This window comes from Drosophila tropicalis, unplaced genomic scaffold (genome assembly GCF_018151085.1).
Source record: "Drosophila tropicalis isolate 14030-0801.00 unplaced genomic scaffold, ASM1815108v1 contig_593, whole genome shotgun sequence".
In the NCBI taxonomy this organism is placed as follows: Eukaryota; Metazoa; Arthropoda; class Insecta; order Diptera; family Drosophilidae; genus Drosophila; species Drosophila tropicalis.
The window spans coordinates 12,004,004-12,018,186 of NW_027173070.1; the positions used below are offsets into that span (position 1 = coordinate 12,004,004).

At 34.3% G+C, this 14,183-nt stretch overlaps 1 protein-coding gene, 2 long non-coding RNA genes and 1 other non-coding gene across 4 annotated transcripts in view; 3 read left to right on the plus strand and 1 right to left on the minus strand.

Annotated features, from left to right (window-relative positions):
- The first annotated feature begins 312 nt into the window (after window positions 1-312).
- On the plus strand, window positions 313-1,014 carry LOC137577766 (uncharacterized). The gene is made up of 2 exons (XR_011032476.1): window positions 313-421; window positions 473-1,014. It is a non-coding gene; the product is annotated as an uncharacterized lncRNA (long non-coding RNA).
- Window positions 1,015-2,466: 1,452 nt separating this feature from the next.
- LOC137575829 (uncharacterized) overlaps window positions 2,467-14,183 on the minus strand; it is a 124,408-nt gene continuing 112,691 nt past the window's right edge. Inside the window, exon 3 of the long non-coding RNA XR_011032244.1 lies at window positions 2,467-2,508. This is a non-coding gene — a long non-coding RNA (uncharacterized lncRNA). The remainder of the gene's footprint in view (window positions 2,509-14,183) is intronic.
- TRNAG-UCC (transfer RNA glycine (anticodon UCC)) lies at window positions 5,233-5,304 on the plus strand. The gene has a single exon. It is a non-coding gene; the product is annotated as a tRNA-Gly (tRNA).
- Window positions 13,224-14,058, plus strand: LOC137577141 (uncharacterized). Its single transcript, XM_068290535.1, has 3 exons — window positions 13,224-13,417; window positions 13,485-13,639; window positions 13,702-14,058. Exons 1-3 carry the CDS (start codon window positions 13,249-13,251, stop codon window positions 14,005-14,007), a joined length of 630 nt encoding a protein of 209 aa, XP_068146636.1. The 5' UTR covers window positions 13,224-13,248; the 3' UTR covers window positions 14,008-14,058.

Below are 14,183 nucleotides of genomic sequence, written 5' to 3' on the forward strand. Positions count from 1 at the left end.
AAAAATTTATAAGGGCATATTAAAGGTACAAAATGATTGACGTCACTTGATGACCGAAAATGATTTAAGATTTGGATTATAGAAAAAGTGATAAGAAGAATCCTCAGCTAAAAAGGATCAAAGTTTATTCAACGAAAAAAATATTACCATGAATATTATGTTAATATTATTTTAAGGTAAAATAATAATTATATCTGAGCTTCTCTATTTAGGAAACTCTTATCAAAAAGTTTTGTTTCCACATAAATAATATTAATCGATTCGTGGAAAGTTGATTGTTCATACTCCAAACTATTTCGGAATGATTGGAACGAAATGTCAATATATTTCGATTATTTCGATATTCGATAATTCTACTGTTACATAGAGTCAAGTCAGTCAGGTTTTTAACGTCTTTACAATTTGGGCGTTTCCCTAAACAGTAGGTATGATTTATTTTGTCGTGAGTTATTGAATAATTATGAATTTTCAGCAAATAAGAAAATAAAACTTGCTCGAGAAACAATTATGGAAGGTCTTGCAAGAGATTTTACCAAGATGACAATCAAGATGGCCAAAAACCCGGATGGATCTCTACCTCAGATTGAAAAGGAAAGCTCCCATGCACGGATGCCATCTCGTTTTGCCCAGGCTAATTACAATCTCCTTCGTCGTGCAATAAGAAAAGCTACAAATAACGAACAAATTCAAGTACTTAACACAAATGAGCTGCCTTTGAAGAATATGAAGAAAATGAAGGAGCGAAATCAAGCACTTAACACAGATGAGCTACCTTTGAATAATGTGAAGAAAATCTACGAAAAGAAAAATTTTAAAAAGATTATATTCAAGAAAACAAATTTGGAAACCATTTTTGAGGAGCAAATTCTGTGTTTGGGTGAATCGATGGATTAATGAACTGCCTTACGGTATCTATGAGTCGTTTCCTGGATTTCGCATGCATATTGTCCTGTTACTTATATTTATATCATGCTACTATTGTTCAATATATAGTCTGGGATGTTATTTCTGTTACTTTTGCTTTTATTGCTCACTGTGGCAATGTTTCGATGTTCTGTTTATATAGTGCGGCGGCATCCTTACACCTGACTGATTGTGTTTCAATATTTGTATTTGTCCAGAGTAACTGTTCATTGGTTGTGTGTGTTTTGTTTTCTTTTGTGCATAATTTGTAATTGTAATTTTAAGCCCATTCGTTGGACTCTCACAAAAGATTAGCATAAATCAATAGTTGATTAACATATCGACATGGTTGTCGTTATCGTTAATTTCATCTATAACTATATTGATGTAATCAGGTTCAATCATCTGTCTGATCCTCCTTCTTCGACATCTTTAAGCTCTCACGACCACACAGACACACCCCATTCCTATTCATACCATTCATTCCTGTCATCTATTTCAATCTTCTCCAGTAGCTGGGCCGGTGTATTAATGTCTTTGTTAAATTGCCAGGCTCGAGCGAGAAATGGAACAACTATCTGGCTGCTGCCAGACTTTAATTAAAAAAGCGACTCTATTTTTCTTCTCTCTCTATCTCTCTCTTCAAATTCCTTTCCCTTTACACCCGTTGCCTGCCAATTTATGTATATACGCATATCAATTACGTAGACGATTAAGGCAAAAGCAAACTGCTGCCAACTGATGGCCAAAAGCTAAACTTAGACTTGAAGTTGGCTCTCATCTTTCGTCTCGTCTTTGGTTTGGCTCTGTGGCTCTGGCTCTGGCTCTGGCTCAGGCTCAGTTCGTGTCATCATTAGAAAGATTGCTCTGGTCGGCCTAGACGGGCGAGTTACGCACACGCACACACACATTCGCATAACACGTATGTAAGCATAGTTTGCAATTGTCAACTGGTTAATGGGCCCGAAAGGAAACTGGTTAAGAAAATTGCAGCCTTGATTGCATGTGACCGACCAGCTAACCATTCGACCGACCAAGCCAAAGAGGCCAAACAAAACACGCACCAGGTTTGCGCTTCCAACGGGGCCTTAATTTGGCTTAAATGGCTAACCAAATTGCATATCCAGACTGTGGCTAGCTACCTCTACCTAGCCACAGACGACACTACAAACTCTATGCAAATGTGTGTGTGTGTGTGCGTGTTAATAATTTTCCAATTTCATGCAATTTAATTTCCGTTGTCATGCGCTCAAAAGATTTTCCAACATTTTTTTCCACTCTTTTTTCCTCTTGCCGTTTCTTTTTGTTGTGTTTTCTTCCTTTTTTTTGGGTGGAAAATTTCACAGCTTCGTTTAATTGTCGTAAATGTTGCTTCTCTCAGTTTAGCTTAATTGCATTTTGTTGTTATATGCAATTTAATATGCTCGTTTAACCGTTATTATTAGTTGTTCGAATGGCGAATTAGTATAGCTTCAAAAATTACCTCAACTTGATTAAAGATAAAATGCATTCGTTGCTAGATAGGGTCAGTTTCAGGTGCTATTAGTTTATGATGAAGTTTATTGGACCGTTACAAGCATCTGACGTGAGCAATTTTAATACTTTCTGCAAGGATATAAAAATATTTAATATAAAAGCATTTACTTTAAAGAATTAAGAAAGTAAACTGAGTTAACTCAACTTTAATAGCAAACTTTAGTCTGCCCTTTAAGAATAATGTCGGTTAAATTTACTAAATTTATTAACAATACCATAAAATTCTTTAAAATAAAATTGATATACTCAACAACTATTTAATGTGGAAGTTGGGACTCCAAGTAACGAGGTCACTGGGCATACGAGGAAGTACTTCAAAGCTTTTTGACTACGACCAAAAAAGGCCACAAATGTTTGTGGTGGTTTTTTCTTGAGTGTAAATTGTTTTAGGCATTTCATCTCATTGCTCGGCGCCCTGGACCCTAGACGACAACAAACAGCACCCAACACATGTGCTTCCTATACTCCCCCGCAAAAGGAAAAAACAACACAAAATAACATCTTCGTAGCCAAGTAACAACCACAACATACCATAAAACTAAACAATTCATGGCTCCGCATTGACGGGCAGGCAATGAACAACAACAAACAACAACGACAACCGAAACAACTTCGTTCTCACCTTGATCCCAATCAACCTTTTGGTGACATTGGAGGACTCCAACGGTGGTGGCGGTTGGTGGCATGATGATGGCGATGACGATGGCGGCATCCTCATGCTTGGAGTTAACATGGTTTGCACATAGCGAAGCCGTTTTGCTGTTTTTCTTATTTTCCTTTTTTCTCCTCCGCCAATTAATTAGTCGGCTGTGGTCCAAGAGAGGTCCGAAAAGGAGTAACCACTCTACTACAATATATGTACATACATACATATATGAAGGCGGTGAGGGGAAGAGAAGTCGGTGGTCGGACTCTTGTGCAGCTGCAACAACGACAAATTTGCTAGAAAATTGCTCATGTGGTGCACACATTCTAATTCTATTAGCCAACACAAACACACACACACACACACACCGGCAACAAGCCAATTATGAGTGGATGCCTCTTGATGCCTTTAATTTCCGCACGCACAGACTCTGGTGGACTGAACTGGTCTGGAGTAGACTGTGGACCACTGGCCAGTATGAAACAGCAGCCAACTGTTGGAGTTCGTTTTATTTTTTTTTATACTTATATAATTTACTACCCAAAAGACCCCCTGGCCTTCTATATATTAAAAGTTTAGCTTACGCGCAAATAAATAAATGTTCTCCTACAGCAGAAAGATGGTAAATAATTCAAAGACTATTTGATACCCTTCGGAAATTAAATACCTACACTTTAATTTAAAGCTTAATACGGTTTTTTGTCTCATTTTTCAAATTAATTCACGCTGATTTTGGAATTGCAATTTACCAAATGTATTTAGTACATTGCTTACATACTTAGTCTAATTCTAAAGAAGAAAAATTATATCTAAAATTTATTTTCTTTTTAACTAAAAGATGCGAATTGTTAATGTATCCTTTTTTGAAATGACTTAATTTTTTTAATTGAATAAAACAATACAATTTATCAAATATTTTAAATGGTGTTTTGGCAATATATATTTTAACTTTGCTATCAGAAAAATTTAGCAAAGCTCTTCCGATTTATCAGAAATCTTAATCAAGACATTTTGTCAATCTTAATTAAGCATCGTTTAAAGTCTGTTTATGAACCCAAAAGTAACAAATGTTTTAAAACTCTTTTTCTTTTATAAATCCAATATATTTTTTATCCCTTTAAAATAATAATTTTTAATTAGTAAGCTTTCCAGTTAGTTATAGAGCTGCCAACGCAAAATAAATATAATAAAATTCACCCCAAAAGTATGCAATATGATCTTACCCTAAACACCCTATGCTCATACCTAGAAACGCTTTGGGTAAATATTAAACAAGGCAAACAACAAAATTTGTTCATTCTGTTGATAATAAAATACAAAAATTTTGTACAAAATTTTTTAATAAAAAAAATGGTTTGTTTAATTAAAAATGTTGATTAAAATATTATACACACACATATAGAAATAGTAGGTTATTTTACATCTACATATGTACTTGCAGTGGGTATAATTAAAAAAGTAGTGGATGGAGGACTAGTAAAACTTTTTCATTCAACCAAATATGCAGAATATGCCTGTAAATGACATGTTAGTTGGAATACACGCATACATATGTAAGTACGAATGAGCTCTGCTGCTGATGATAATGATATTTACCCAACTGACAAAACTTTTTTAATAAGTTTCTCAAAATGGTTATGGTAAGACTTACTTGCCTCATACTCAACGACAACAAACGACTCAACTGCTGCTGCTGCCGCTGCTGTGGCATTTGAGCAACTTTATCCTCAGGCAAATGCGAAGCATAAAAAACCAGTTGACCTTTGACACCTGGCCTCCCCCCACACACACACACAAACAGACAGACAGGCATACAGATAGCAACACCTACAAAACAAATTATTTACACTCAAAGCAAATAAGCAATCAACATAAATCTCATTTATTTCTTGCATTTTCTGTAGCTCTGTGCAAAAGCAAAAAAAAAGTGCAAAATATGCAACAAGCGGTAAGTCTATAAATTCGATTAACGTAACCTCCCAACCATCCGACACACCAAAGAAGAAAAACGAAACATTTGATCAACAGCAAATTTTTAATAGAAATTAATTGTTTCGATAAGGCACATTTATGATTTATGGGTGTTTTGCTATATACAGTTTTAACCCACTTTTATATTTAGTAGAAATTCTAGTGTTAATCAAAGGGCGTCGGTGGTGTAATGGTCAGCATAGTTGCCTTCCAAGCAGTTGATCCGGGTTCGATTCCCGGCCGACGCACAATTAAATTTTTTCCCATTTTTTTTTTACTCAAATTTTTATGTATTTATTTTATTAACCTTTGTGTAAATAGTGTGAAAACATATGGCATTATTTGACTTTTATAAAATTTCTAACTAAAATCTTCAAAGGGATTTTATTATGTGATATACAGTGCGCGACAAATAATTAGAAGACTTGTTTACAAATGTCTTAAATTGTCACAAAATGAGCAGTATTTATTTATTAATACAACAAAAATAATAATAAAATTTAAATAAATAACAATGACTGAAATATCAATAGTTGGGTTTAAAGTCTAATAATAGTTTAAATATTTATTTATAGTTATTAAAATATTTAGTTACTTCCCTTTTTCCCCTTTAACTTCCTTATATTTTCTATACAGCTAATTCATTTGCAATTAGATGTGAGAGGGTGTCTTAATCGGTTGTACCAAAGTGTATTGTAATAAAGATTATGTTCTTTAAGATTATTCTATACTGTTAAGTGGTTTGATCATTAACTGACAGTTCTATAAGCAAAGTTTCACATTACATTTGGAAAGATTAGAAATAAGTGTTCGATTAAGAGACCATAAATCGATAGCAACCGTTAAGTATTGGAAAATAATCTACAATTGTAGAAAAATCTGATAGAAATTGATGGAAAAATAATAATGTGCACAATTCTATTTGAGAACGAACTAAATTCGATGATTCAATTTCCGTTTCTACAAATTTACGACAGACCTAAATAGTTTTAAAAAACATCTAGGTAAGCTTACTAATTTTGAAACTTTGCACTTCCGAAAGTCTCTATATATAATACGAGTCGGTTTGATAAGCTGATATGATATGAAGTCACGCCTGTCTGAGGTGCTTGAGCACTACAAAATGATTAAATTTGGTTGTATACTATGTAATTCATTCGTATGTATATGTTTATAGGGCATGTATTTGCTTATCATAACCATATATTATATAAATGTATATGCCCATATTATGGCTTTCACGGAATTGGCCTTCTTTTAACTATCATCCCAAATATTTGCATGTTTTCCTAACAAATTTTTTGTTACAAACATATCCTATTTTATAACATCAATTAAATAATAAATTGTTCCAATTAATACACAAATTATAATAAGATTATATGTAATAAACAATTTGCGACAAGTTATACTTAAATTAAACTAGCTCAACAACTTGAATATAACTGTCAAGTGACTGCAATCTCTAATAAACAACTTTCTCAACTCTTTGTCACTAAAAAAAGATGAGATTTAGATTCATACTCTCTAGTGTCTCTAGTGGATACCGAGAATCTCTCTTGGGTGGCCAATTTTAAGGCGAAACGCCAGATCGTGCCATGATTAATGTCAACACAATTGACATAAAGCATTTGGCGACCAAGCTGAGGAAGATGATGATGATGATGACGACAATGACGATGGTCATGGCCGCCACATTGGAACTGGAAAAACTCGAACTCGTAGAGAGCCCGGAGAATGTGCAATTATTGATGGATTATTTACTGTCAGCACTGTCCGTTATGACAATGAGATATGGCCACAGGGCCAGAATTTTCGCCTGTATGAAGGAATGAATGCGTCTGGATATTCTCTGCAGAGCAGAGCCAATGACATTGACTAGACACACATTGGGCGAGAGAGAGGCTAAGAGGCCGAGATGTTGGCCAAAAGCGTCAAGTCATTGAAATTTTCCTTGCCCTCAAGTTCTTCTCTTTTTGCAATTTATGACCGCAATTATATTGTGTAAGGGGTAACTGGCCACACCGTGTGGCAGGGATCATTAGTATTCAATATTCAACGAACATTGCATTGATGCATTAATTGCGCGTAATCACCTTCTAGCTCATATTGTATAAATATCAAATAATAGAGGAAGCTAACCAAGTTGACGCCTTCTCATTTGCATATTTCGTGTAATTATGCGTGGAAATTACTTACAAGCAACTTAGAATGAGTGAGTCGAGGGGATGGGAAAAGGGCAATGGGATCTAGGGAATCATCAGCCATCGCATAACTTCTTGTCATGGCTATGAGACACAGAGCCCGCTAGCTCATATTGTCGTCGCGTTCTCAGTCCGCTGGACTGACTGACTGCCTGCCTGCCTGCCAGCCGCAGACATTTGCCGTTAATTATGTTGACAGCATTTGACAAGGCAGACGGAAAACAGAAGGAGGTAATGGGACACAGACCACCGGCAATGTCAATCGATAAACGTTTTATCGCCCTCAATTTGATAAAGACCAAAAAAAAAAAACTGTACACATTAACATTATGATTATGTCCCCATCTAATGGATAATTTGTGTTTTTTTCTTGTTCGGTTATTTGGGACTTTTGATTTTGGCCGCGCCAATCAAATTTAAAATGCAAAACGTCACGAAGCCAGTCAACAGGAAATAAAACGCATTTTGGTTGTGTTCTTACGTTTTCTAATTAACGGATTTACAATTTGTATCCATTCTCTGTTGGTCAATTCAAAAAAAAAAAAAAAAAAAAACATTTTTGGTAGGTAATTTGAATTGCTAAGGCAGTAGCCAACTAAATTGCTTATCTCAAAGCATATTCAAATGCTTGTTAGGTGCGATTATTTTTGTGGTAGCCAGCTAACTGTGTATTTACTTATCTAAGGTTAACGATGGCTACCAGAATTTGGTTAGTAATTATGTTTCTTCTATCAACAGCTGATTATTTATACCCTAGAAGGTGTATAGTCGTATTCGTAAAAAAAAGCTATCTTTCTTTATAAAATAAGCATTATTATCGAAGTTCATAGGGAAATAATATAATGCAGGTTTTTAATTATTAATAACGATTATAAATTGCATTTATAGTTGTAATTTTATGATTAGTAATGTTGAGATATTTATATATTTATAGTATATATTTTGTATTAGTTATTGTAAAGGCATGGTTTTGGTGAAATAAGCCCTTTTATAAAGGTTTATGTAAATTTTTGTCCATAATTTAACAAATCTTTTATTGCATATTTAAATAAGAATTTGATGATTTTCGATATTACGAGAACAGGCCTAAAACTCATAACTTGGTAGATAAAACGATTTGCACTTTTAATAATGAGCTTAGCTGTAATAATTTTCCTTTATATTTATTTGTTTCTAAAGATTGTTTCCAATAATGTTTATTCTAATTCCAAGCACTTATAATAAATTTATGATGGATTTTGTTTCTCAAAAACTAAGTGCCTGGAATAAAATATTTTGGGAGTCTTGTTCAGTCTACAGAGTGTTGAATGGACCCAAAATGTACTACTTTCTCTTTTAAAAGGACTTGGGCATGGACTGCTTGTATATACCAATCCAATTGTGTCAATACTATGCTTTTTATATCCCAATCTAAGAGTCGTAACAAAAACTTCAGTTTAATACATAATTGAGAACTTGTTTGAAACACTTTCAGCTGCAACCAATCTGATTTCAGTTACTTTAAAAAACAGAGAAACAAACTATCAGCTACTTTTACTACCTTGCTACCTTAGTCTATTTAGCCTAGAAACATTTCTTCATTTCTATGTCAGCTGGCAGGTCACAATCTCTCTTTGCGGGATGAACCCTGACCTACTCTCTCACACTGTGGCACTTAGTTCCCATCTCACGAAAATAAGCTAACAGTGGTGGGGTGGATTTTGGTGGGGTGCCTTTGGTGGTAGCGCTCTGACATCTACAAACACTTTTGCGCCTGGACGCAACCACGAGTACCACTTTGTTTCTGAGCGGTTTAAGTGAAAGGGCGGACGGAAAGATGGTTGGATGGATGGATGGAAGGAATCGGTGATGGCAGGGGAAGGAGGCAAAACCAGTTGAGCTGAGTTTTTCTGTGTGAAGTAAAACGTAAATAAAAAGCCAAGCCAAAACCAAGGCAAAAACGTCCACGAAAGAAACGTAAAATACCGCAAAAATGGCTCAAAAGAAAATCCACTTGTTCGGTACAACAAGGAAAAATAAAGAAAATCAACAAAAAAAAAAAAAAAACAAGAGAAAAAACACTGAAATGTTCTTCACATAGCCGTTGTATGTATGTTTGTTCTTTCTGTTGTTTTTGTTGTTTACCTTTACCAAAATGCAACCATTAGTTGACCTGAAAAAAGCCGGTAAACGGACTGAAGTGGCGCTGAGATGCTACCCTCTACCTGTTCCCACCTGCTGCTCATCTCAGTCTCTCACCCTCTCTCTCATCTCTATCTCTGTGCTAGTGGCTTCCCATATTGTGTACTTCAATATTTAACATAAACAAATATAAACAAACTACTTAAAGTGTTCAAGAACAATTTCGTGAGTGTGTGAGTGAGAGATTTCTCGTTTTAGATTGTAAACCAAGAAACACACACAAAATCATTGGAGAGGCAAAATCAAATAAAGAAAGAAGAGCAAAAAAAGAATGTGTGACTACTTAGGATCAAGCCTAAGAGTTCTTTTCTACTCACTGTGTTAAATGGATGTGTGCATTTGTTTGAATGACTTTCACTTTTGCAAAGTTCAATGTGCTTCCTTTTCTTAAATGGAACCTGGATACTTCTAGTCAATATAAGATGCAAATAAGCTTCTTAGATCTCGTCTCAATAGTTGTTAGAAACTTCACACGTCATCAATAAAATCATATTTTTAATCCTTAGACAGAAGCGTAAAAAAATTGGCAAATTCTGGAACCAACCGATCAAGCAATAAAACATTTGAATTAGAAATATCTTAGAAATATCGTAAGAGTAGATCTTCATTTTAACTACTATTTCTGTTCGATATAATGAACTAATGATTTTATTTGTAGTATCCAAAAAAGTATTTAAGATTCAAGAAAATAATAAACAAAAGTTTTAGCAAGTTCAAAACTTACTTTTGTATTTGAACTGCTTATATGTATTTCCTCGAAGTGACCTCCATTATCTATATAGGCACAGTTACAGTAAATAAACTTTTGCCAAACTGTTACAATACAACGCGCAGTCATAAAATCAACGCCCAAGGGCATACTTGATGAAAAACAGAACATATATAATCCTCAGTCAATAGCTCAATAACTACATATGTATGTATAGCCATAGGTACATACCTACTTATGGCAAGAACCACAATAACTATCAAATCAAGCAATCAACTGTCGATTACTTAAGCCATTTTCAATCAACACAACGATTGGCCCACACACACACACACAAACGCACAGATACAGAAACTCATAGCAAAAGTGGAATTACAATTCTCAAACGCACAATAAACGCAATTACAAGCGCGAAACATTCAGTGATAGATATATAGAGAGAAATCATTGGTTGTGTGGGAGTCTGCCAATCTGTGTGTGTGACCGCAGGCCACAAAACGTGTCACGCAAAAAGAAAAAAATAGAAGGAAATTGAAAGGCCCCTGACGAAGGATTTCGACAATTTTGGCATCAAAACTAGGCAAAACTTCATCAATCAATCAATATACGCATACGCCAATATTGCCAAAATGATGGCAGCCAATTGTGAGAAAACAGCATTTTTGATAAGTGGTAAATGGGTGGCAGAGAGACAGAGACATAGAGAGAGAAACCGTGGGCAAATATGCAATCAGCATTAAATTATTTACGCCAAACTACAAACTACTAGATTTTCCCATAACACAGCAAACATTTGCTTGTGGTTATTGAATGGCAAATTATGACAGCTCTGGCAATTGGTTTGTCTATCAACTTATTGTATTGTCAAATTTGAGATAGATATGTATGTATGTATATACGAGGTGTACCCAATAAATAAGATCAATTGTCAACAAGATTAAGTGTCTCTGCATGTGCGTGGCGACATTTGAATTTACATATATTATTGGGAATTCTTTCCTTGAAATTTGCGTAAGAAGAATAATTGAGAAGCTATCCTTTAAAAGGCAGCCATTCTATTAGCATACAGAATTCAATGGTGAACTGATTGTGGTCAATTGTTGGAGCCACTATTATGCTGGCCTAGAGAAGTTCCATTTTGTGGTCAGCCAACCAGGAAACAGTCCAACTGTGGCAACCTGGATACATACATAGATGACAGACCTGCTGGAAATTATCCCGGGTGAACCCAACAAGCTAATGCGCTAGGATTAGGGCACAGAATGAGGACATCTGTTGCTTCAAGCATGTCATGGCTTAGGAGTTCATCCAACGCCCACCCGAAACCACTAACACACGCAGGCACACCCCCCCTTAACAGGAAAAAACTTTTTCCTGCCGTTAAATAAAGTCACAATTTTCCAGTTTTTCCCCCACAGTCTTTTGCTTCCCTCTCAAACATAGCCAGCTTCTCTTTTACCATTCTTTTTTATCCCCAATTCATCTGCTTTGCATATTTCTTTGTTATGATTGTATTATTTTCGTTGTTGCTTCATTCTTTCTTTCCATTTTGCCTTTTTTTTTGCAATTGTGTAACATAATCTTCTCGTTGCCTTTCTGTGTTAAATATATACATATGTATGTATATAGAAAATCTGTTTGTTATAAATATATGCAAATAAGTACAGTTATGCTTTAATTTGTACAAACACAGAAAGCAAACATTTTTGCATTACCTAGAAATTTAAGACTTTGGAATTGTTTAAAGAGATATTCAAAGACGTCGGCTGAATTTGAGATGTTAATTGAAGTATAATGGAGAATAAAAGTGTTAAGACATATTTATTAAGACATGTCTTTCTGACACAGTTTTAGTTAATGAAGTTTAACAAAATTTCTCAGAATTTAATGAGACTACTTAAAACTACATAAATTCGAAAATGGCCAAGATAATTTATCTTGACAAAAATAGTATATAGCTGCATTAAATAATACGAGCGATCATTATAAAAAGAATTCGTCACATCAATTGGAGGTGCATACCTGATACGAATGACGTTTGGTAATAATATTTTTATTGAACTTTTTACGACTGATTGTGCCTAAGAAAACCAAATACTTTGTTGAAATACTTTTCAGTATTTCTTCGTCGTGTGGGGTACGAAAGGCATCTATGTACATACATATATCTGTATTCACACTTTCGCGCAAAAGTACAAATGTGAAAAGTCGAGAAATAATTGATAAATGGAGACTAAGATTAAGTAGATCTTGCCTTAAGTTAAAACTTTGTTAGCTAATAGGCTACTTTTCATCGTAAAGTTTATAAATAAGTAAATTTGTAAATGTTGTTAATTTTTATAATGACTATAAATGATCGAATAGCTAGGAAATGTCGTTGTAGCAAATCGTACAAAAATGTCGTTGTAACAAAGTGGACTAGAATATGAACCACTAATACTTATGAATCATTAAAAGTTTATTATGACAATAAGGGGACTTACCAAAATTCAAGGTTACTTGAAACAATATATCTACGTAAAGTCAACAAGATTAAAATCAATAATAATCTACTAAAACGTTTACTTAAAAAAGAAAAACACAAATTTAGATATTCCCCAAATAATCAAAACCATCAGCAGTTCATTTCTCTTATTTTTAGACTTCAATAATGTGAAGTAATACACATATAGATCAATAAATTTATTTTATATAGCAATACATAATACATTGTTGATAGGTCGACAAAAAAGATAACCTACAATTGCTGAAATATAACCAATATACAACAAGAAATTTAACTTTAAAAGTTAATAATCAAAACAAATGTTAATAAATAATAGATAATTAAAAATAATATTTGATGATTCATACAAAGACAGGTGAACATTTCGTTACCCCACATTTTCAAACTTTGATAAGATTTAACTACTCAAAGCAAAACAATTGTAATTGTTATCTGGTATGAGGAATTGTTCAAGTGATGAAAAATATTGCCAAGATTTAGTTGGGAATATTCTCAAGTGCCGACAATTGAATTGATATTTTTTTTCCGAAATTGTAATTATAAGTTTCTAGGTTTTACCAGGTTTTAGTCTGTTTTCGTTAGCCAAAGTAAAATGTTGCGTTTAATTCTAGTAGTTCTACTTGCATTGCAATTTTCTAATGCCAGTCAACCCAGAGTATGTTATAGCTGTGAGGGCATACAATGTCAGATAATTTCCAAACAAAATCAGACTGTAACCTGTGCAGATTTATTGGATGTTTGTGCCACTGTGTTTGATGAATGTAAGCCGCAAGGAAAGGTTATTAATTTGTTTAGTTCAACTATGTAACTAATCCCAATTTGTTGCAGTTGCTGTCAGTGAAAGAGGTTGCCTTTCGTCGTTGTCGCATGCTGGTCAGACTAAATGTGAGTCTAAGGACCAACAATGTCTTGAATGTGTGGGTAACTTATGCAATAATCTAGGACGTAGTGACTACAAATGCCTACAATGTATTGGCTCTGAGGTAAATTTACAAATTAATTGACCAACTATAAAGCGTTATAACATTGTTTCTTATATTTTTAGTCCTCTGCATGCAATTTGGGAGAATCAGCCAGTTCGACTGTTTCGCAATGTGGTTTACCGACCTCACCAAATTCCTATTGCTATGTCAAAGTTGTAGGTGAGAATCTTCAACGTGGCTGTGCCTTAAGTATTAAGGAGCAAGATGATTGCCTAGATGATACAAATTGTTCATTGTGTTCACCGGGTGATACTGAAGGTGCTTGCAATTCATTTGATTTGCAAGTCGGTGGCAAATCGAGCGGGGCAAAACATTTCCTAAGTTTAAGTTTGCTAGCTCTGATTGCTCTACTAGTTATGCAAATTTAAGAAGCTAAGAAATATGTTTGTTTTTTTTCAATAAAGAGTTTATAAATCCCACCTGAGTATTTTGTCTTATCATTGAATTGCTAAATTTTTTATCAAGGTTGGCTATTAGCGGGAATATCTATCATTAGGCTGACTTGTGATTGCTTCGGTATAACTGGAAACAATAATAAGTCATA

Bases quoted from the DNA above. Each gene is read 5' to 3' on its own strand.
- LOC137577141 (XM_068290535.1), top strand. From the start codon at position 13,249: ATGTTGCGTTTAATTCTAGTAGTTCTACTTGCATTGCAATTTTCTAAT. The intron at 13,418-13,484 runs GTAAGCCGCAAG...AATTTGTTGCAG, and splicing joins TGCCACTGTGTTTGATGAAT to TTGCTGTCAGTGAAAGAGGT. The intron at 13,640-13,701 runs GTAAATTTACAA...TTATATTTTTAG, and splicing joins TACAATGTATTGGCTCTGAG to TCCTCTGCATGCAATTTGGG.